Below are 24,287 nucleotides of genomic sequence, written 5' to 3' on the forward strand. Positions count from 1 at the left end.
CTCCTCTAACGCCTGTATACTCAGGCCCGCACAAAGTCCTGGAGAGGACTGATAAAGTTTTTAAACTCCTCATTAAAGGCAAACCGGTTACCGTGACCATCGACCGATTAAAACCAGCGCATTACCTGTCCGAGGACTTGAAGCTCGCTGATCAGGGGTCGACCACACCTGCCGCACCAGAAAACATCCTGCGCGGGAGGCAGCATAGTGACCCTGGGCCAAGTCAGGCTAACGTACCTAAAACTACTCGTTCGGGAAGGCAAGTACGTTTCCCAGATTATTATCGCCCTTAACCAGGTCTCTGGGGGGGAGTGATGTGGGCTACTTTCCCACTTACACTTATACCTACACTACACTTAACTAATATTAATACACTTATATAAAACATAATATTAATATATACAAATATTTATTTACATACATTTTATACATATATTTACATTTATACAATAATAATATACACGTTATATTTTCATATCGTCCGTCAATTCTTGACGGTGCCAACAAGTCGGGTGCAATGCACACGCGCACCGCGATAGCATTCCTTTGTTCAGAGCGGCCGGTTCTGAGACCCGCTCCTGTGCCGGCCGGCCATCGCCGCGCCCCGCTTCAGTCTATGCACATTACTGACGCGAAACGCATGTCGCTCGTGACCGCTAGACGCATTACGTTCGCTATCGCTTATGCTTTTGTTGACGCTTAATTTCTATTTCTATGTGTCTTCCGTACTGTTACCTTCTGTGTTTCTATCTTCCGAACTTTGGACATTCCTTCTGTGCTGTATATATTATTTACATTATAATATTTATTGGAGAAAGTGGACGTTTGGATAACTGTGGCTGAGATACGTCACGCACCCTATCTACATCCCCATAGGTAAAAAAAAGTGACAATAGTCATAATTTGACAGAGTCACCGCTCAAAGGAATCGAGGTGGAAAGTTCCCAAATTAGGAATCTAGGCTGATAGCCCACGTAGTGAAGAATCTAAAAAAAAAACAACGGGTTACACTCCGGGAGTGCCGGCAGAAGTGAAAACTCAATGACATTGTAACAGTTTTTCGATCAGGTCACGTCTTACGAATCTTTCGGTCACGTGACCTGTCGCAAGTTTAACATTTTTTCCCCATCACAAAAAGTGCACAGCGCCGCTAAAGAAGTTTTCACTTAAAAATTTTGGACATCGAGGTTTGTACCAACCTGTATAGAGTGGTTAATACCACCATAACTAGTAGGTAAATATTTAGATTCATATTAAAATATGTGACTTTTAAGTACTGTAAATTAAATTTAAAATTTTTGTTTTAATTTACTTTTTTATGTTAAAGTAAATTTTAATTAAAACTAGAGATTAAATAAAAAAAACACAAACTATAAAAAATATACTTACCTACAAAAAAATATGCCTGTTATTATTACCACTCTGTATAATTTCAGCGAGAAGTAGTAGGTAAATGACGGTGTGACGTTCTGCTTTCAAATTCTGATTCTATTTTATTTAGATTATGACAAAAAGTCAAATAGCAATATAGTCATCAACCAAATATTAAGCATAACGTCATTAAATTAGGGCTTGTTTTACATTGAGACAATAGGTATCCCTAACTTTTTGCGAGTGAGTAAGAAAGCAGAACAACAGTAGCACCTTCGCGTGCTACCGCCGATACCCGATGTATCTTTCTAAAATCCGAAGGTCATTCTGAGAGTTATGGAGAGATTTATATCTACGGACTGTAGATAATATGTTGCACTAGCTTCGACCCACGACTTCATCTGCTTGGAAATATGATGATGATGATGATATCGTACCTATGCTAATAAACGTGACGTACTCAGAAAGTGACGTCCTCAGAAAGTGGCGCTCTCAGAAAATGACGTTCTCAGAAAGTGACGTACTCAGAAAGTGGCGTTCTCAGAAAGTGACGTACTCAGAAAGTGACGAACTCAGAAAGTGACGTACTCAGAAAGTGACGAACTCAGAAAGTGACGTCCTCAGAAAGTGGCGTTCTCATAAAGTGACGTACTCAGAAAGTGACGAACTCAGAATGTGACGTCCTCAGAATGTGACGTCCTAAGAAAGTGACATACTCCGCCTGAACCAACATGTGGCTCTGGAGAAAAATGCCGAGGATGGTCTCTATCTTTCAAAGAACGCAAACATCAAGCAGCGCTTATTCACTTGTGTAAATACCTATTCGCATTCTCAAGTTCTTCGCCTACCTTTCAAGGAGAAATATTCACCATTCGAGGACTATTGACAATTCCGGAATAAAACAAGAATAGGAGTGAAAATACAAATCAAGAAACCACAAAAATATAAAATTTACCTAATATTGGTTCACAGAAGGGTGCTTCTACTAACAAGTAACTTAATCTGTGCGAGCGCATATAATATTAGGTTTCTTATTCACATAATTAATTATATCACATTTATAATGACAACTTTTTGGCAATATTTTATATTAGGAATATTGAACACATGTTGCTAACAATTTATTAAAATCCATAAAGGGTCGAACAAGACACTAAAAATTTATAAAAACATTTTGAGTCGCACGACCCCAGCCTATTATTTGAAACGTTAATTAAATCTGGACTCATCCTATCACAATGATGGCTATACATATTTGTCAGGCGTACTTCAGAACGTTTAGATGAAATAAGGGGTGCCCACCGAACCGGAAAAAATGCTTAACCTGCTTCCCCCAATCACATTTACTTCCCCGTGACAGAATTATGAGAAATGTTTAAAAAGATTCCTTTAGGGCCTTCGTATCGCTTCCTCACATCCTCTTGCCCGTTATATGGATAATTGATATCGCATTTCAAAAGCTTCAGGAGGGTTGACTTTTTGCAATAAAACACCTTTATCGAGGAAGCTGAATGTCAGAATTGTATCATGTTTCCCATTTTATAATAGCGTTTATTTCTTGTTTCAGAGTTAAAAACTGGGCGTTGAAATTCGGCGTAGATTTATGGGAATTCGGAAGGCACTTCACTAAAATGAATCAAATACAAAACGTAAGTATTAGACGTCGCTACTAGATATAGTGTAATATTTTCTTCTTAGTTAGTTACACACTTTTGAAGGTCAAGCTCAGGTTGAGCCTAATAGAGTGATTCTCTGGCACGTGGGACAGAAGGGTCCCCAGTCGTCGGACCGTAGTCAAGCGCTACGTTCCACTCCGTTTTCCTAGTATGGCGCAGCGATCTCTACGGTGGCCAGCGGACAACCGTTTCACCGGGCCTCCCTGGCTCTCGTGCCAAGGAAGCACGCTTGAAGCAGCAGTGCAAGGTAACATGCCTCTGCTGAGAAAGGGCTGTCGAGACTGAGTTAATAAGGAAGTACTGGATGTTTTCTTTGGTAGGTACAACTGCGCTGCGGAGAGTAAGAGGCTCATTCTAATTTTAAAAACATGAATATGATGTGACACTTATATCAGTGCATTAAACTAAGTAATTTTACGGTTTAAACTCGCGCGACATCGCTACAAGTGTTAGGTGACCCAGTCCCAACACCAATATGCACTGCCTACAAATACAGCGCAAGCAAGACCTCGCACGCGCAGCGTTCGACGCGGCACGCAGCAGTACGCTAAGCACGGCCGTCGTAAACGCTGCTCGCACTGTTAGTGCTTGAGAAAGGAGACCTCGGCTCTCCGAAACTAAAAACATGTGAGTTTAAACCGTAAAATATAGTTTAATGTTAGTAGGTATGTCTCACGACAATTATCTCAGTGCATCTATTAGCTGAACTTGTACATATATTCATGCAAGCGTTTTGAGGCAACTCGAAATAAACAGACAAGATCGTAAGTACTTTCAAAATTGGAATGCGCCAACAGTTTTCGCCGTGGCCGCGAACAAAGCGCGCTGCGCCGCACGGCCCGGCGCAAGTAGGTCGGCCCGTTGTGCCGGCGCGTCCGACCGGACCGCACAAACACGGGGCCAGTTGGGAAATACTACCCGTGAGGTGTTAGGAAATGCCCGAGCAAGCTTTTTCAGTGTGAAATGCGGAATGCTGCTTGTTATGGAAGAGGCACAGTTAAATACTTTGTATACAAAAATAAAATTAATCTATCAAAAAACCGGCCAAGTGCGAGTCGGACTCGCGCACGAGGGGTTCCGTACCATTACACAAAAACGGCTAAAGAATCACGTTTGTTGTATCCCACTTAAATATTTATTATATTCTGTTTTTAGTATTTGTTGTTATAGCGGCAAGTCGGCAACAAAAATACATCATCTGTGAAAATTTCAACCGCCTAGCTATCACGGATCACGGTTTATGAGATACAGCCTGATGACAGACAGACAAACGGACGGACAGCGGAGTCTCAGTAATAGGGTCCCGTTTTACCCTATGGGTACGGTAAGTTCCCTAAAAATCGAGAACAACGACAACTAAAAAAAAACTAAAAAAACTAGTTTAACATTTTTAATACAACTAGGTAGGTAATAAATAGTACACGTGATGTGACGTGTCATTAGCTACCAGCAACAATATAATGCAGCCTTGTTCCTTCAGTCGTTTTCGGTTTTACATTTGAATGTAACTTTGCGTGTTCGAATCGTCGCAACCGCTCGCCACCGTCGGAACACGATTACAATAATTAATTGAACACCGAAAGTCGGCGATTAATCGTACCCCAAATCAAATCATCATCAATGTCACATAAAATTTATAACGTAAATTTTCAAGACGTAAAAGTTCAGTAACACATAAAGGGGGCAATAAAGGCGCGAGTTCCGTCTAGCGCCGCAACTAATGTGAGCCCACAAAGTGGCTACGTTGAGACTAGTGATGGGCAATTTGTAAAACATTTCATATATTTCCTTACCTGGGAAATACATATTTCAAATGAAAATTGTGGTTAAGTTAAAAATATTGTTTCTAAATAAATTTCACATTCATGAGATTTTTAATATTAAGTTACATTTAAAAAAAAACATGAGCTCACGAGAGCAGAGTAAGATTGGAAAATTCGTCCTATGTTGTCAAATTTTCCGACTACAATCAGTAGCGGAAATGTCATATTAAATCAAGCGTAGAAACTCTGTTACATTTAGTTAATGTTTCATCGAGAGCTTAATATGCGATTCAAATAGCATTAGAACTTTTAGAACGACATCTTGTTATGTGCAAATTCATTTCTTACAGCCGTATTCGAACAATGAGATACGTCAAATACTAGATATTGAAACGATATGGATCGGATATGTCAGTGTCAAACAAGTGTCAAAATTGACGTTTCTTCAAACAAAAACGTCTTATACGTTAGTTTGTTATCGAGTTGCAACTAGTTGCATCTCATTCCTCAATATGTCCAACCTAAAGTTAAAGTGCAAATAAAAAAACATTAACTTAAAAATTGTCTCGCTTACTAGATGGAATTTAAGTAAGTACATATAAGTTTAAATTTCTCTTTAGAAACCTATAAGTTGCTCATCACTAGTAGTGACAAAGTTGGACACGTCAAACCTCCCGTCATTCTCTTTTATTAACTTAACTCCCGTCGCGTAAACAATAATAGGGGTTGAAGCTGTGGAAGCCCATGGGGGATTTCGAGTTATTATCCTAATTCGATTGCTCTTGCAATATCTTAAATGTCTGTAATTTATTATATGATTTATCGCTGGGTTACCATCTTATGAGAACATTCAAAGCTGTTTGTTCAATAAGTAGGTCACGTTCAGGTGCTGCCGGGGACCCATTCAGAAACATACTTTAAAATGTCAATGTGATTTTAATATTGCTGTAAAATAATTTGTAAGATTTTTATAAAGTAATATTAATATGGTGCTCCGGTGTTAACACTTTCACCGCTGAGCTACAGTCGTACCGCTACGTCGTATCCGATAACATGGGTTTCCCGGTATGTAGCGAAAATGCTTCGTAGAGACAAAACGACAACGTGTCGATTTGCGCTGAATGGGAAAAGAATGCGAAAAACTAAATAAAATGCCCAACGTAGCATCTTTGATGATGAATCTTTGTAGCACTGATGGTACGATATACTGCCGTATTCGAACTTCAAGATATTCACAAGAGACGACACGTACTAGATCCATTCTAGATACGTTATAGTTTAGATATCAACTAGTTCTCTTTTGAATCGCAATTCGGGCAACCAATGTCACTTTTACGTTAGATAGAGTAAGATATTTATTAGATGTGAATTGAATCTCTAAGTCATATCCTGTGGAAATCGTTCAACAGTATCTCCAGAATCGCGCAAATGTCAAATTTGACAGGTTAGATCTTAAACATATCGTTATCGTATCTTGGTGATGTCTAAAAGATATCTAATAGATATCTATTTCGAAATCCGAATCGGACCCATAGACACTGGCATGTGAGAAAGAGCTCGTTTTTAATACAAGAGGCCGATTCCAACTTACAAAATAATTTTAATTATCATCCCGTATTTATTTATTTCGAGTATTTGTTTATAGCATTCGACTGGAGAGATGTGATATCTTTTCATTTGCAGAGTCCGATATCACAAACTCAACACAGTTATAAATTATAACCACGAAACTCACAACGGCAACGTCTTTTTTAGGGTTCCGTACCCAAAAGGTAAAACGGGACCCTATTACTAAGACTTCGCTGTCCGTCCGTCCATCCGTCCGTCTGTCTGTCACCAGGCTGTATCTCACGAACCGTGATAGCTAGACAGTTGAAATTTTCACAGATGATGTATTTCTGTTGCCGCTATAACAACAAATACTAAAAACAGAATAAAATAAATATTTAAATGGGGCTCCCATACAACAAACGTGATTTTTGACCAAAGTTAAGCAACGTCGGGCGTGGTCAGTACTTGGATGGGTGACCGCTTTTTTTTGCATTTTTTTTCCGTTTTTTTTTTTATTATGGTACGGAACCCTTCGTGCGCGAGTCCGACTCGCACTTGCCCGGTTTTTGGATTTCTTATCTACCTCAGTTACCTACAGGTACAATTTTTACCTGTGTATTTCTTTTTCTATTTCACGCACCTCTTCCCATATTTCGACACCTACTCGTATATTTAAGTACTTTATATTTTTTATTCCTGAAAGACGATGACAGATTTTGAAAGTACGAAAACTGCTACTGAGTTTAACGCATTTCAATTTATGAAATATACATAGTCTTGATTTCGTACCTACACGTATTTTATTTGATATAATTAATCTGAATGCGTCTCGATAGCACTTATGTATATGTTGGTGCGAGTGAAATGTACTGATACTTTTCTCACGTCCAGATTTTAAAGTAATAGGGGGTATTACTGCAATATTCTGCCGCCAGAGTGCAGCACTAAGCCATCTAGTAAACCATAGAGCAACTTATACATACTGTGCCTTAAACAGTTTTTTGGCAAGTTTTCACAGACAATAAAATATGACATTGATGCATCAAGGCGGGTTGTTAACAAGGGCCTACCGGGAAACGCGAAAATCGAAATGTAGTTATCTGCCTCTTTATCGCTCGAATATGCAAAAGTGATAGAGAGGTTAATCAATCAATCAATACTTTATTTCCAAGAATATGGTACATACAATGTTGGTTAGTAAAGGTGTTAGGTCAGCATATTCTGTCGGCATGCATCGGCGTAGAAATATTTACATAACTATGTACATGAGGAGTAAAATTAAAAATTAAAATTAAAATTCAGTCAGTATAAGATTAGCAAAAATTAATAACGATAACGATAACGAAATTAGAACGACGTTAGATAACGAAATTTCGATTTTCTTGTTTCGTGGTTTCGCGTAATATTCCCTATTACACTACGTAAAAACAGAACAGTGTCTTTAATGTAATGCCTATCCACAATAGATTCAAGTTGATGTATTGTAATACAAAAACGCGTTTTAGAATATAGAGTGGATAACCTAACAGTGACAGCTTGTCAAATTGACAAGGGAGTTTAAAATGGAATATGCCTAGCCTCGCGGCCAATGCCACAAAGTGCGAGTCACAGTTTATTTTTTGTAGCTCGACACGAATGGCTTTTAATATTCGGTTAGCAAACCGAGCCACACAAAGCTAAGTTTCTAATAAAGTCACGATAAAAGTTTTTTTAAATCCTGTCTGAGTTTGCAATAAGTAACTTTTATTATTAAAATAGCAATAATAAAGAAAGAATATAGGGTTATTATACCTGTACAATATAGGATTCAAAAGACTACTAGATATTCCGTTTTCATAATTATATTATCGGCCTGATTCGAACTTTAAGATACGTCAAAAATTTCCTAAAGATACGTTACGAATTTTGTTCAAACCATAACATCACTTTTGACACTAACAAATCCGATCCATATCATAAGATACACTAATCTAGACATGAAACTTATTAAATTAAAGCGACATATTAAATTAAATTAAAATTTACTTTTATTTTATGCCCATACTGTGTGTGTGATTTCCGCCACTCCCGTTATTCTATTGCCTGAATCCACTATGTTATTAGTGCGTGCGAGATTATACTTACATACGTTCGTATTTTACTAATTATTACATTACCAATATTGTCTTATCTTATCTTATCTTATCTTATTGTTTTCGGGGGCCCTTGCGGATACACTTCGACCCATAGGGATCTTTTGTGCAGTTACCCCCTAGAAGAGATCCGTCAACTACTCAAGAGCTTTTCCCACCATATCCATGTGTCGGATGATGGAGCTCATGGGTAGCGTTTTAAAGTCTTTTGGTTCCAGGTATCCTGCTCCAAAGTCCTTCATTCTTTGTCTGGCGAGGGCGTGACATTCACACATGAAGTGTCTTACTGTCTCTTCCTCTTCGCCACACATACGACAATCGGTGTTGTCAGAGTGTCCCATCTTGGCCAGAAATCCTTTGACCCCGTAATGGCCAGTAAACACCCCCGTTATGATTTGGAGTTGTCTTTTGCTAAGTTTCCAAAGCTTTTTGCTCCAGCCGGAGTCTATTCCTTGCATAAAGAGCTTTGCATGCTTTAGACCCGTCAGACTATCCCATTCTTCCTGGTGTTTGGTCTTGGTATGGTCTTTAATAGCCGTTGTGATGGTTCCCTGTGAGAGCCCCACGAATGGTTCCGGACCTATAAGGTTACTTACAGATCCGGCTCTGGCGAGTTCATCTGCATTTTCATTGCCTATGAATCCCTCGTGCCCTGGGATCCATACCAGTTGCACCCTGTTTTGCCTTCCAAGCTGGTTCAGAGCTTGGACGCCATTATATACCAGTCTAGAGTCCACTCTGGGAGCTTCGAGCGCTTTGAGAGCGGCCTGACTGTCGCTGAGTATATAGATATTCTTCCCTTGGGTTCGCCTAACTATATTCTCATGCACACAGGCAATTATAGCGAATGTCTCGGCTTGGAAGACAGTGGCGTAATTGCCCATGCTTATACTACTACTAAAGTCATTTGCATAAATGCCTGCCCCCGTACCAGATTCTGTCTTAGACCCATCTGTGTACCATATGATGTCGTTTTCATCAGAGATTGGTGCTTCAAGACCTTCGGTCCACTCAGCCCTTGTTGGAATTTTAACGTTAAAATTCTTATGGAACACAAACTTGGGTTGCATCTTACCAATATTGTCTTAGTATTTTCCCCTTATATAGAGAGTCATCGTTCTAGGAAAAAATACATTCATTCACAGAAACATTGTTGATATATTCCGTTATTTATATAGTTATAAAACAATCTAAATTCTGCGGGAGATCGTGAGCCCTAAAGTAATATAATGTTTCGCGGAGAAACTTTCGCATCGGAACTTATTCAATATTAGCGCGCCGCCCACTACCCACTACCGATACCGCGGGGCGCATTCAAGAACCTGATATTTGATCTCAATAATAAGGCTGAATCACGCCAATATACATATGGTAATATATATGTAGGTAACATGGTTCTAGCTCGCTGTGTAGCACGAGCGTGCATACACCGGTTTTATTATGTTACAGTGTATTTACTGTAGTCGCCGTCAGATATTGGCAAGGTCGGTGGAGGGATAAGTGGCACTGATTGTCACAAATACTTGCATTCTTATGGAATGCCGCCCGTTAACACCAGCGGCAGCCGCTGGTACTTAACTAGTTTAACTAGTTTTACTCTATAATAGTTTTAATCTATAAAAACCAGTAAAATGAGGGTAGCATCTGCAGTCGTGCCTAGTAGTACAGTAACAGTTAGTGCCTAACTAATATCGGAGCAGCCAAGTTGCTCAAAAATAACTGAACGCGTCTCGATTGTCAAGGCGTTAGAGTGCGTATTCAGATATTTTTAAGCAACTTGGCGAAAGTGATATTTCTGGTTGAAGTAATGTCATTGCTGACAGCTAACGGATCCTGTCGATAATAAGTCCACATCAAATTCATACCCTGTTATTATAATCAGAATAAGCTTCCAGGTATTCGTTTCATAAGTTTCATTCGTTTCATTAATGCTTTTTGGTTAGGTGCTATAAGTACAGTAATATGAGTAATATCTGTATATTAATTGTTAACTTTTACGCAACTGAGTTTTAACACTTTAATAGTATGTAGGCGTGTGTATGTCGTAGCTAGTTGCAAACATAATTTACGAGTACTAGCTTACTCTCATTGCCTTGGCCTAGTTGCGCACAAAGACGCGTTCTAGGCACTCCGGCCTTCAGGCTAGCACAGAAGAGAACAGAATTAGGTTAAACTCGGTGCGTCCAGCGCTGGCGGCACATCCGGTCGCACAAAACACCGCAGCCTCCTCCCGTCTAACTTCTCAAACGAACCTTCGTTAATGTATTTCAATTGAAAAGTATTTGATGCATTATATATACCTACGTTTTAGGATATTCAATCAGCGACGCTTTAGAATGTACGTCAAAACGAAATGCAATAACAAAGTTTCTGAAAAGTTATTTAGATGGAACGTAAAAAATGTATACTTAATACATATTTAGTGATGTAAGTTATAAGTCATGTACTTAAGATTCAAAATTGTTAACCCTCTGTGGAAGAGCGGTTGTCTCTTAATACAGGTATCTTGAATACTTAAAAAGAGGCACCAGCATGGATATTGAAATGTTACTTTATGTTACTGAATAAACTTTATTTTATTAAAAAAAAAGTGATAAACGGTAACTAGTGTTAAGTTAATTGATTCAAATAAAGATTTATATTTGAATGGAACGGGAGACTATTTTATGGGCATCTGGGCGGTTTTAATTTAAATCCAAGAAAAAATAAATTGTACCGTGTCTTTTTGTACTTTTATGATTGCTTAGTTCATAAATGACATTCATTTTTTTTTATATATATTTATTTGAAGGTGTAGTTACTGTAGTTAAGGATGACTTGTGTGCCGCAATTTTGGTACTAGCCTGTTGAATATTATGAGATGTTTTTATTCTTTTTGTAACTCAATATCACACGTCATTTTAGTAATTCTCAAACGAATTTGGTCAATCTTTGGCTGCACCCGTTGTCTCTGAAATTAAAAAATCTCATTTTTAGGGTTCCGTACCCAAAGGGTAAAACGGGACCCTATTACTAAGACTTCGCTGTCCGTCCGTCCGTCCGTCCGTCCGTCCGTCCGTCCGTCTGTCACCAGGCTGTATCTCACAAACCGTGATAGCTAGACAGTTGAAATTTTCACAGATGATGTATTTCTGTTGCCGCTATAATAACAAATACTAAAAACAGAATAAAATAAAGATTTAAATGGGGCTCCCATACAACAAACGTGATTTTTGACCAAAGTTAAGCAACGTCGGGAGTGGTCAGTACTTGGATGGGTGACCGTTTTTTTTTTGCTTTTTTTAGGGTTCCGTACCCAAAGGGTAAAACGGGACCCTATTACTAAGACTTCGCTGTCCGTCCGTCCGTCCGTCCGTCCGTCTGTCACCAGGCTGTATCTCACAAACCGTGATAGCTAGACAGTTGAAATTTTCACAGATGATGTATTTCTGTTGCCGCTATAACAACAAATACTAAAAACAGAATAAAATAAAGATTTAAATGGGGCTCCCATACAACAAACGTGATTTTTGACCAAAGTTAAGCAACGTCGGGAGTGGTCAGTACTTGGATGGGTGACCGTTTTTTTTTTGCTTTTTTTTTGTTTTTTTTTGCATTATGGTACGGAACCCTTCGTGCGCGAGTCCGACTCGCACTTGCCCGGTTTTTTTTTTTTAAATAATAACTAGATAATTTTGTTTTGTTGTGTGTGTTTTGTTTTAGTTGTCAAGCGGACCCCAGGCTCCCAGCCGTGGCAAAACGCGAGGAAGAAGAAAGAGACTAGATAATTTTGGTATAGGTTAAATGATTATAAAAGAAAAGATAAAAACGCAATAAGATTAGAGATAGTAAAACGGTCCGGAGCGCGCTCAATCTCTGTGCAGAATCCAACAATATGAAATTCCAAGGAGCCGCCCGCGAGCGAGCGCCTCGGATACTTTAATTTCATTAGTAACACATTTTTAATTAATGCCTTGGGTATTAAAAGTTGGGCGTTTTGGAGGTGCTGGAGTGAATTTCTTAATTGTCGAGGATGACACTTTGCGTAGGTACTTTTACTTTAGACCGAGACTATCCATCTATTTAGTGGAAAATGCGAGTTAATTTCCTCCTATTGGGCCTCTTGTCAATTGCTACTTATCATTGAGGATCAGTAAGGTTGGATCTACGCAGACAAATTATACTTATCATAGTACCTATATTATACATTATACATAATAGCTATGTTCTTAAACAATGTAGGTAGAAGTGGTCAAGTCTTGTTCATTTAAAAATTTATCGATTTTTTATTTTTTCCTTCGTAAGCCACAACATTAACAAACCGTCAATCAAAAAGCAATCATGAATAAGTAAAGATTAAAATGTTTCAGGTTTATTTAGGTCAGTGGGTATTCCGATTTGTAACGACCAAAATAATAATAGAAAATATCAAACGATAATGGCTGGTAAAGGTAGTTATAATTATAAATATAGTGCAAAGGGAAAGTTTCGATGAACTCACCGCAACCTGGCGGCATCAAAGGTCGCGCGATCCCTCCGAGCCCCACTTCAAACAGCCCGCAAGTATGGTTTATCGATCGAGGAATCAAAGCGAGTCATCCGTAATGCGTCGCGGCAGGTGCAAATGCAAACTGTTGCCGTCGACTTGACTGTTACCGGCGAATGGACTTTCAAATGACGCTAAAAGCTTGAGCAAATCGTTCTATGCGGATTTGTATTTACTTTTGTACTTATAATGTATAAATTCTTATAGCGTGCATTCATGTTTAGAATTGGCGTTCAGTTATATTATTTGTAGATAAATTTAATTTATGAGTATCGTATCATAACGTTACGCTTTCATTGTCAAGCAAGTACATTTCTCAAAATTGGAAAAGTAATTAATAAAAATAGTAATTTGAATCTAGCGCCCAGCACTCTATGTCAGTCAGAAGACTGTGAAGTAGAATAGTAAGAGTAATTATCGTTAGTTGGTAATTTGTTTGAAGCATAATATAGACAGGATTTAGGGAATGTAAACCGGTATTTAACTGTATGAAATTTCGGTGAATACCCGGTTGCTAACCGATTTTTCCATACAATTAAAAACCGGTTTACATTCTCTAATAGAATTAGATCCTGTTATTTATTTTTCTCTCGTCATCCTTTTCCCCAAATACCTACCGAAAATCGCCACGGAATTGTTTATATGAATTTTTTATGCAAATGCAAGACACTGGTTTATGCGCGGGCATAATACAAGCAGTATTCAACCGGAAGTTTTGTACAAATATCCTTTGACATCGCATTTCCGAGGCGGTCCGGGCGGGTGTCCGAGCTATCCTTTTCCGTGCATATTTTTTGCGAGTAAATGGAGTTCCCTTGTGCGGAGAGCGGGCACAAATGCGGCTCGAGTGGCAAATCCTGTCCGGCGCCGACAAGAAACAGCGCGTATACGCAAACGCAGGCCTTGTTTATTCCAACTCCTATTTTAACTACCCAACTGTAGCTATACCTACTTACTTTCGTAATGTTTTGGCCATATTTTTCGATTTCTAACATATACCGGCAAAGTAATTAAATAAGGGCATATTGGTGAACAGGTTTAATCTTGTGAGGGTGGTGTTGACGTAAGTACAAAGCGGATTAAATTAACAGCCTTAATTGAATTTAGGTTCGTTGTTAGCCGATGTGTCCCCGCGGCCGCGGCCGGCGCCCCGGGCGCGTGTTATGCAACGACCAGCCGCTGGCAGCCCCCGCCTCGCTTCACTACGATTACTCCACACCGATACAAATATATTTTCTAAACCTCCCATATAAAGGTTTTCTTATACGTTTAATGTTACCTAAGTATCTTCTCTTTCTGAGATTTATTAATCAAAGTTTGCTTCGGGAAAGTCTCTCAATTCAGTAATAAAGGTTATAGGTATTTTTTGGGTATAATACGTAAGTACTTCAGTTACTAATGTCTATTAAACGGTCTACCTTGCACTTATGTTAGCTAATTAGTTCTTTTTAATTTTAGTCACACTCGTACATGCGGACATTCAATTTTTTAATAGTATATTTATCTACAAAACTGAGCGGCTGAGAAAACACATAATACTTAGATATTACTTTTAATAACAATTTACATTTGGACTGTAATTTCAGTCAAATTCCTATGATTTTCAGATGGACGGATATTCGAACAGACAGACATGACGTAGTTACAAATGACGTTTTGCGATTATACCATTTTGGCTATGAAACCAAAAAACTGAGGGGTAGCATAACCAAATCCTTAACCGTTATCTATCTATATAATGCAGATAGATAGATCTAACAAAGTGCCAAAATGCGAACGCAAACTTCTTCAATAATAAAATTGTTATCTAGCGTCGGTTCCAAACAAAAGATACACAACAAAAGTAAGTAAAAAACTAGACTTTCTTACAGAATTTAACTTACATCACGGCTTTATCAATAAAGGTCAAGCCAGTATAGGGTGGCCTATCGATTAACCCGGGTCTATGGCGGGTCTGAAGTGTCGTTCAGAACAATGTACCTAATATGCCGGAGTGGGCTCAGGGCCCGGCGTCTCTTCGCCTTGGCGTCGGCGTCGCTATTTTTCATCCGCGGTCGAAGGTGCCCTTAAAGCGAACTTTATTGAGTGAACGGCAGCTGTTCTGCCGTAAAATGTTTCCGGGCCCTACTATAATTTTATTTTCATATCCGGTCATTTCTTTCGGCCCGAAGTTTACTGATTATTGCAGATTGGTCGTGAACGACTCTTACATTTTTTTTTCGAAAGAAAGGAAGGCGTAGTCATACCTATACTTACGTATCGTAGGTATCATGTTACGGTACATATGCACAAGCGCGACGCACTATAAGTAATTGAAATGAAGTTGGAGTTATTTCAGATTTCTGAATACATCTCTAGTTCGACTTTGGCTGAACAATAAGTATCTAACCGTTAGACGCATTTAAACACACCCACATGATTACGGGACAGAATCCCCAAAAAAGGATGAAATATTTTATTATCGTTGCTAAGTATAAGTATATCTCGTTAGAATTGATATCACAACAAAAGCAGCGCGGGGCACAATCCAGAATTCAATAACAACGAAGCACGGAGCGGGCGCCTCTGGCGAATAACAATAATTTGGCAGGCAGCATCCGCCAAATTCTGGACGTGTTCGTTCCATTTTTAAATTTGACAAGTCTCGGCCGCATCGCGGCGCCATGTTCGCGCAGATTACATAAATGATGACATAGCAGATACACCATGATCTTAAATCGAAACAGAAATTTGCATTGATATCGCTGTAACAACAATAATAACTTTGTCTTGTTAACTAAGACCGAGAAAAATCAGAACAAAAAACGATTTTATCTCCATCTTCTAGTTCATTTACCTACTGGTCTTCGTAATTTCTAATAAATATAGATTTTCATTATATCAATAATTATTTCAAAAATATTACCTACAATGCAAGCATAACCTACAATGATCGTGAGAAAAATGGGATATTACTCTTAAAAGCGATTGCGTCGTAACAATATGTAGAGAAATAATATAAAAATATGTCTTAGATATTCCTGATATTCACAATTCACATACAAACTTACAGGCAAAAAATAGAATAATTAAGAGTTCATAGGGAAATGAACCCGATTCGCATAATGCCAGCATAAAAGCTGGCGCTCGTCTTCCGTAGGGTTCATTCGGTAGAATAAGATTGATTTTCAGGGTTCCGTACCCAAAGGGTAAACACGGGGCCCTATTACTAAGACTCTGCTGTCCTTCTGTCCGTCCGTCCATCTGTCTGTCTGTAACCATGCTGCAACTCAAGAACCGTGACAGCTAGACAGTTGAAATTTTCACAGATGTATTTCTGTTGCCGCTATAACAACAAATACTAAAAACAAAACAAAATAAATATTTAAGTGGGGCTCCCGTACAACAAACACAATTATTTTTGCCGTTTATGCGTAATGGTACGGAACCCTTCGTGCGCGTGTCCCGCTCGCACTTGGCCGGTTTTTTAATTAGTGGCATAACTTTGCACTATTATTTAATCCGCGACGCCGGGCCCAATAACTCAGCGCGTAATGTAGCGCGATGCGACACGATTGTTGTCATTTTCGCAAATTATGCGAACGCTACAAGCCTGCCAATGTTTATCTGTGCTCGTGAAAGCGATAAATAACGCGTGCCTGCTCTACGCAGATATTACAGGGCCTAGTCTATTTGCTCTGAAATATTATTGTGATGCTCGCTACGATAATGAACGTGCAATATTATCGCCAGCGACTTTCTGTGTGTTTATATTATAGCTAAATTTGTAGCGAGTCTTGTTTATTGGACTGAATAAATGTCACCAGATATAATTCCCAACTAACGAGTAGACTCCGGTTTCAAGTAATCATTCAACGCAAGATTGTCATCTGTTGTTTCTTGTGTATTTGTCTAATGAAGTCACTGTATATATGTAGGTATACTTAAGTAGGTACCAATGTATAACGTCTTCTAATAACTCACATTTATAGACGGGTCTATCGCGAATTTATTTTATTACCTTTATAACCACCACCAGTGAAACCTGTGTCAAACGTCGGTAAATAAAGGTAATAAAATAAATTCGTGATAGACCCGTCTATAAATGTGAGTTAATATGTGTTGAAAACACGGAAGTATAAAATGTCTTCTAATAATACCTACTTAGTTTAGACTTAAATCGTTCTCCGGTGAAAGATTGACCTCAAATATGCATTTATTAACGATGATTTGCCCTATATAAGACGAATAAAGTCTAAGGACAAAACGTGCCTCAGAATTCAAGTAAAAGTCATTCTCGAATAGATGGCGCACACACCTTTAGCCTATCCTCGGCTAGATGGCGTGACGACACCGTTTCATATTTAACAATTTTAACACATAGATATCAGTGAATGAACATGGATCATAATGATATAAAAATAATAAAATCATTTTATCCATATATATACATTTTTTGATAACTTTATACGTTTTCATTTTGAGTTTTAGTCGTGTGTCGATAGATGGCAGTAAATTTACTGTGACTACAAAATTTACAATGACAGGACCCCTCTATACTATGTATTCTTTTTGCCCTAAGGCACAGTAGGCCCGGTCCTAAGGCGGCAAGGTATTAGGGGCGGCAGCAAGGTGGCATATATATATATATATATATGATGGGTGCTGAGAAAGGGGCGGCTAGTAGTTACTACAGGGCCCGGGGCCTAGGGCGGCCAACACTGCAAATCCACCACTGTACACGATACGAGTATAAGCGCCTGCACTACACACACAACTTTTGAATTCCACTCATAATGTAATCTCGTAGCGCTACGGCCTACGCCGTAGCGGGTATGTCGCGTTTTACAACTAAAGCGCCCTATGATATGTTAGCCGTGAGTGATTTAATCCAGATTTGTAATGCATATGATCTGTCTGAATCTTCGAGCAACACGGAAGGGAGGCGGCATTCGCACTATTTCCCCTCTGCCGAGGTACAAGATTTGCGCGTCAATCTAATCTAGCGCGGGTAATAAAACTAGTTGCACTTGGATTTTTCACTAGACCGAGTCCAGACGCGCGCGTGAACACTGCTGCACAAAAATGCCTGTTTGCTCGGTTTATATTTTTTTTTAACATATCATACGTTTAATTACATTCAAACACAATTATTATATTTTAGTCTCATGTAATTGTTGGATTTATCGATTTTGCTCGCTCAGTACAAATTGCGGATCGGTCGAGCGACAAATCCGACTTCTCATCTCTCAGAATACAATAACATATTTCAACGAAAATGTGTTAGTGTGCGTGTTGTGACACTTGTCACTCGTCCGTACACAAAAAGAGATCGAGGTTTGCAAGATTTGTCTTTGACGTGTGTCATTTTCTATGTATTTGTGTCGTCATTACATATTGGATTTTGTATGTAAGTGTGTGAGAAGTGCGACTGTGTGCACCTTTCCCCCCGCGAAAAATGGCAGAAAGATTTGTACGGTGAGATATCGCTTGGGCCCCTCCCTTCCGATGTGTCGGAAGCCGGTGTTGCTCGAAGGTCTGAATCAAAAGTGGCATTTCTACAATCAAAAACATCACTGTTGAGTTGACACTGACAGATCCATAACATATCCGCCATTATTATAAGTCCGCCATATGTACAGTCAACTGTAAAAATATGGGTGTAGGCAACTTACTCAAAAATATGTCCCATAGTTCTTCATTCACTGATATAAGAGTTATGGGACATATTTTGGAGATGATTTGTACACCCATATTTTTACAGTTGACTGTACAATTTTATATTATATCGCCCAAGACAGAGTTTCCCTTGTCTGACATACTAAATAGTGCTGTATTTGTGTACTAAATGTATGTTCGTCTGCGCAGAAATATCACGAGTACAACGTGGAGGTGGCGCGCAAGGACGGGCTGCTGCTGGTGCGCGAGCTGGCCGCCGAGGTCAAGAACCACATGGACTTCAAAATTAACGCCGTCATGGTAAGTCGCCTCGTACGAGTATTTACACATTATGTAGTTTCATTACAACCACACAGTTACCGGCCAACATTTTAGCGTGATTACCAACAAAGGTAGTCCTGCAGTGTCATACTTTTAGTTCATTACATCTTTTTTATACGTACGTTTTTTTAATTGCACAAACGGGTCTACTGCGATATAATTTCATTGTTTTTACCTTTAATTCCGACGTTTCAGCTGAGTTGCACCAGCTATTATATCGCGGTAGACCTGTTTGTGTAATTATTTATCGTATGGCATATGTACATGTCACTGGATTACAATGTCAAAGTTAAGGTTCGTTAAAATTTCGCCCTTCCCAGGTACGCAACTGCTTCATCTGACAGGGTCTTAAAATGTGTAATTAAATATGTGTACAAAACGCGAGAGTTTAAAAAAGTGTTATATAGGTACGTTTGATATGAAATTATTTTCCATACGTCATGTCATGATCGGATGGCGAAGAATCTAACCAGTTAGACTTCGTTTGTAGGAAAACCCATTTTAAACAAATAACGCGCATATATAACATTTAAGTAGGTTTTTTAAATCATTCAACCAGTATGTTAATTAAGTGTAATTCACAAAACATTCTTCAATAAAATATAGTGCATCAAAATACATTTTGAATTAATTCAACGAATAAAATAAATTCATGTGATAGCACATCAAATCTTGGATTATATTTTGTATCTGAAGCAAGAACGATGTACACAGCAAGTCTTCGAGCGTATGTGCGCGCGCCATTACGCTTAATAATCCTTTTTAAATATTCAAATCATACCTACGTTCTCATGATTCTCATTTAACTTAAGCTGGAGCATATTTTTTCAAGTCCCGCGTTACCAAATAGAATTAGTGAGGAAAGCGCAGCGCCGGTTCATTTACAATTTACCAACGTTGCTAATCCCGTGTGGATCCCGCCCTTTGGGATATGCACTCCGGAATTACTCACCGCCTCGAATTAATTTGCGCGGCTTAAATAGACGCTGGTAAAATACATTTGCCAGTCCATAAATAATTGATAGTATATTTTTGAAACGTAGGTATAATTGGAATTGCCGCTCGCTGCCCAGAATGTAATAACTGAATATGTGAAAATTTGCTAGATTATTTAATATACATTATAATTTGTTACAGTAGTGCCTACTATTTTTCCAGACTCTCGTGTAGTATAAAAGTAAGATTTTTTTTAGAATACGGAGGAGGGGGACTTTGTATATTTGTATAGATATACTCGGCTCGCGGATCATACATTAAGCTTGTATTCAAAAACTATTATTAAAACTATTATTCCGGTATTTAAAAAAAATCGTAAAATAAAAGTACAAAAAAGGCTCAATAGGAGTGTGACGACCTGACGACCCAGTTGCGAACGAAGTACCAAGATATTGCGGCGACATCGGGCAGCGCTACATTAACATATCGCAGCAGTTGGTTTGTAACTGCAGTACGATGGATTATTGTCGACACTTTGAATTAAACTAGCTGTTGAGGTTGAAGGACTTGACGATTGCTTTCAACCAAGTCAAAAGTTAAAAGTTTTATCCCGTGCTAAAAAAGATTATTAAGATAATCGTGAGAAAATCTAACAATGAAAATAATCATCTAAAGCAGAAAAGGCCGTCAAATTTTAATCCTATTGCATAATTAAAATTCAGTTACCCAGTAACCCTTCAGAGCTACGATTTGATTTTTCAGTTCCAGCAAACCAAAAGTTCTATCATTACCATTATGTGTTTGTAACAGCATACAGATTCAAAAGCTTAGATAAAGATCTCACGCAATCACCAACATTGATTACCCGGATATCACGTTGCCAAAATGGCCAGCCTCAGCCCAGATTAAAGTTGCGTGTTCAGTAACGAGCTTAGTATTAACCCTCCTGATGGTAATCTCACTGTGCTCGCTGTGAGAGCGTGTGTGCGCCTAACTTGCCGTTATCTAGCGACGCTCTCCGACACACCCGTTGATATTGGAATTCTTTTAAATTTCCAACAACGTACCGCTGCCGATGCGTCTGTATCTCGTTCAACTTTCCAACCGACGCGGCGCTGACAATATCGTGGGAACAACGCTGTTCCAACCACCCGTCGCTTTCGAATCTTCTCAGGCGTCTTCAAAGGTTGGTACAGACATAAAGGAACTGTAAATTTCTAGGTTTCTTTAAGTACTCGTAACTTATTTAACAAAATATGGCAACACTTCAATGATCTGTTCTGAAGACTCAAAAACAATAATGCAAGCGAACAAATATCCGATTCTAATGAGCAATAAAGCTCGATTTCATCGTGTGCTTACTTCTTCCAGACATGCTTTACTTTCAACAAAGTTTGTTAGGCTTGTACTTACTTTTTGGTAAAACATGTAGTAATTCGGCGAAGTCGGCGCGAAGTTTCACGATGGAGTGGTGTTTGGAGTGTGAAAGCCAAGTTGGCGCGTAAGCCATGGGGACGTGATGTAATTATTCGATCCGCGCCACCTCCTCCCGAATGTCATTTGCGGTTTTTGTCCGACTCTGGCGTTCGCCTTATCGTAAAAGTCCGTTTTTGTCGATTCGCACGCCGCCCTCTCTAATGAAGGCCTACAGGAATCAATTAACCAAGGGACTGGAATGTTTTGTGATTTGTACCCGGCACGCAATTTCATCAAAGCACCTCAATTCAATAGCTTGCAACCATTTCCTCGATTCGAGTAAATTCGATCGGTGATCAAAATCTTTCATTGGCTGTTCATTACGGCGCTTCGTTGCCGCGACCGCGACGTCTGTTGGACCACGGGAAGATTGATGTTTAAGCTTTTAGCTTTCACTGAAGCAACATACAAGTAAATACATTATCAAGATTATTTTTTTACTGGTACATATTGTTACATATACCTACATACAATTTCATTGATATAATATTATACATTTGTTTAAAGCCTAGCAAGGCTATTTTGGTACTACCCATTGCTTTCTGTCTTCTCTACATCCTTTTCTGTTTCTTATAGTTTTATTATTATTCTTTGACTGCTATTCCTAGTATAAACATAAATTTTTATAATGCATCTCAAAATTCAGTGCCTTCAGTCAGTACCCAGTACGCTTTTGGAATTGGTATCTGTATTTATTTTAGTGTCACATATGTTACGAGATCTGTGTTATATAATTATATTTGCATTACCTATGGAACATCTTAGTACAGAGAACGTTAAATAAGCTCTACCTACTGGGGTCATTTGTACCATGAAGACTTGGGAAGCAGTATATAATGTAAATTTTAAGCTTTCCCGTCGACATAGGTGCATGCATAGCGCTTTACCGACTCAAAGAGGGATATTCTGAGCGTCGCGGCCCGGGAATCTTGCTGAATGCACTCGTTCCTCTACGTCCATATTTGCATTCTGACTCTGCACTCCCAATTTAACGCATTGTTGGGTGAGCACCTACTTTCAGGTTCTGGTAAAAGTAGCACCGGCCAAGAAAAATACAGGGTAGAAGAAAAATAAAGCACATAAAAAGTTAACACATAGTGAAATGTTGGTTGGTTGTGAAGATAATTTCTTTTTTATTTATTTAAACCAGTTATCTATTAAATTAGTTAGTTACTGTGTGGTCCTAATAATTTCAAGCTTTGCGTATAGATGAAAACGTGTAGGTACTTAGGTAATCGTAATTGTAGCCATCCAATCTGCTCAAGCTAAAGACGCAGTCGGTACCGCAATCAACTCACATCGTAAGTAACTTAATTGTCTCTCTCGCACCTAGTTATATTTGTACGCATCTGCACCTGCGCCACAGAATAAAGTAATAGTATTATCATACCTGCGCTGTGCGAAATAAAGCCCTTGCTACACGGTCGCCGACAAGCCTTCTAACCGTCTGACCTTGGTCTGTCCTTGGTCAATTTGGTCAAATTTTGTTGGAAACAACTGTCTACACGGTCCGGGACGGACCAAGGCCACGCGGCCTGAAGGCTTGTCGGCGACCGTGTAGCAAGGGCTTAAAACTCGTTTTATCAATTTAACCTTTTTGACGCCGTGTCAAACACAAAAGCTGTCACTTAGACGCTACGTCACCGAAGTACCTATCAAAACTGAAATTGAACTTTAATGCATAAGCACCTAGGTATATGTTGCTCTGTGGTCTGTGACGGATTAATCCGTCATTGGCGTTGGACCTGCGGTTTGGATATATCCGTCGTTGGCGTCGAAAAGGTTAAATCAAATTACATAATTGCAATTACAATTTGCAAATAAATGATAAATTAAAATCACGGGTAACCGAAGTACCAAGTCATATTGAGAAAACATTATTTAATTTTTCCTTAAAAAATTAGCAGCATCTCGGTTGTGTACGCTAATATAATATAAAAGTAAATATATAATCATTAATTATCAAATTAAGGTACATAGTTTATGAAATATGGTACAAATTTGTAATAAGCAAATTGAATTTTGAGTATCCTATTACCTAGTCTAATTACGGCCTGTAAAGCCGAAATGTAGTTAGAGAGAAATGTAGGCCAAAATTGCCACTCAATATCACAATTTGAGCGTAAATTCCATGCAAATTCACTACCGAGTTCAAACCTATTTTGGATAGTGCCATTCTCGGCAAAGGTTCCCCTTATTTAATATGCTGCCTAGTCTCCCTAAGTGCGTCCTTTTAATATATTTTATCTACGTTAATATCATTCTTTCATAATTACACCTGTATACCTGTAATCATAACATTTTGTACACAACATTATACATATGGTATCGTAAATAAATATCGATAACCTTTTATGTAAACGTATATTAATTTGAAAATACGTTCCATTTATTTTAATTTCAATAATTATGTAACGTATATTAATTTTGAATTACGTTCCATTTATTTTAATTTCAATAGTTAACTAACGTATATTAATTTGTAGTTACGTGTCATTTATTTTAATTTCAATAATTATATGACCACGATAATACCAGCTAGGTATTCATAATTGCATATTTTCTCATGGCGGAATATTTACGTTTCGCTTACTATGTGCATAGTTTCCCTGACAAGAATGCAGCTCGACATTTTGCTGCAAACCACTATCATATACCTCACGATCAACTATTTATAAAGGGCATACCTACTGCAGTGTAGCTGTTAACTTTGCCTTTATTGTGATAGTTAGGTGTCACTTAATTTTTGCTACTACAGCAACGCCAAAATTATTTTTACAAACTTTCTAAGTTTCTAACAGATTGCCGTTTTCAAAATATTGATTTAAGTAGGTACATTAATTTAAATGCAAGTCATTCCCACTCACATAGTCGTATT

The 24,287-nt window shown here is 38.5% G+C and overlaps 1 protein-coding gene across 1 annotated transcript in view; it reads left to right on the forward strand.

The window, feature by feature from the left end:
* Window positions 1-24,287, forward strand: part of LOC134789784 (voltage-dependent calcium channel subunit alpha-2/delta-3) — a 121,061-nt gene that overhangs the window by 34,599 nt on the left and 62,175 nt on the right. The window contains exons 2-3 of the mRNA XM_063760431.1: window positions 2,939-3,020; window positions 18,866-18,976. Of these exons, the coding sequence (XP_063616501.1) occupies window positions 2,939-3,020; window positions 18,866-18,976 (193 nt within the window). The remainder of the gene's footprint in view (window positions 1-2,938; window positions 3,021-18,865; window positions 18,977-24,287) is intronic.

The sequence above is a fragment of the Cydia splendana genome, chromosome 4 (genome assembly GCF_910591565.1).
Source record: "Cydia splendana chromosome 4, ilCydSple1.2, whole genome shotgun sequence".
NCBI lineage: Eukaryota > Metazoa > Arthropoda > Insecta > Lepidoptera > Tortricidae > Cydia > Cydia splendana.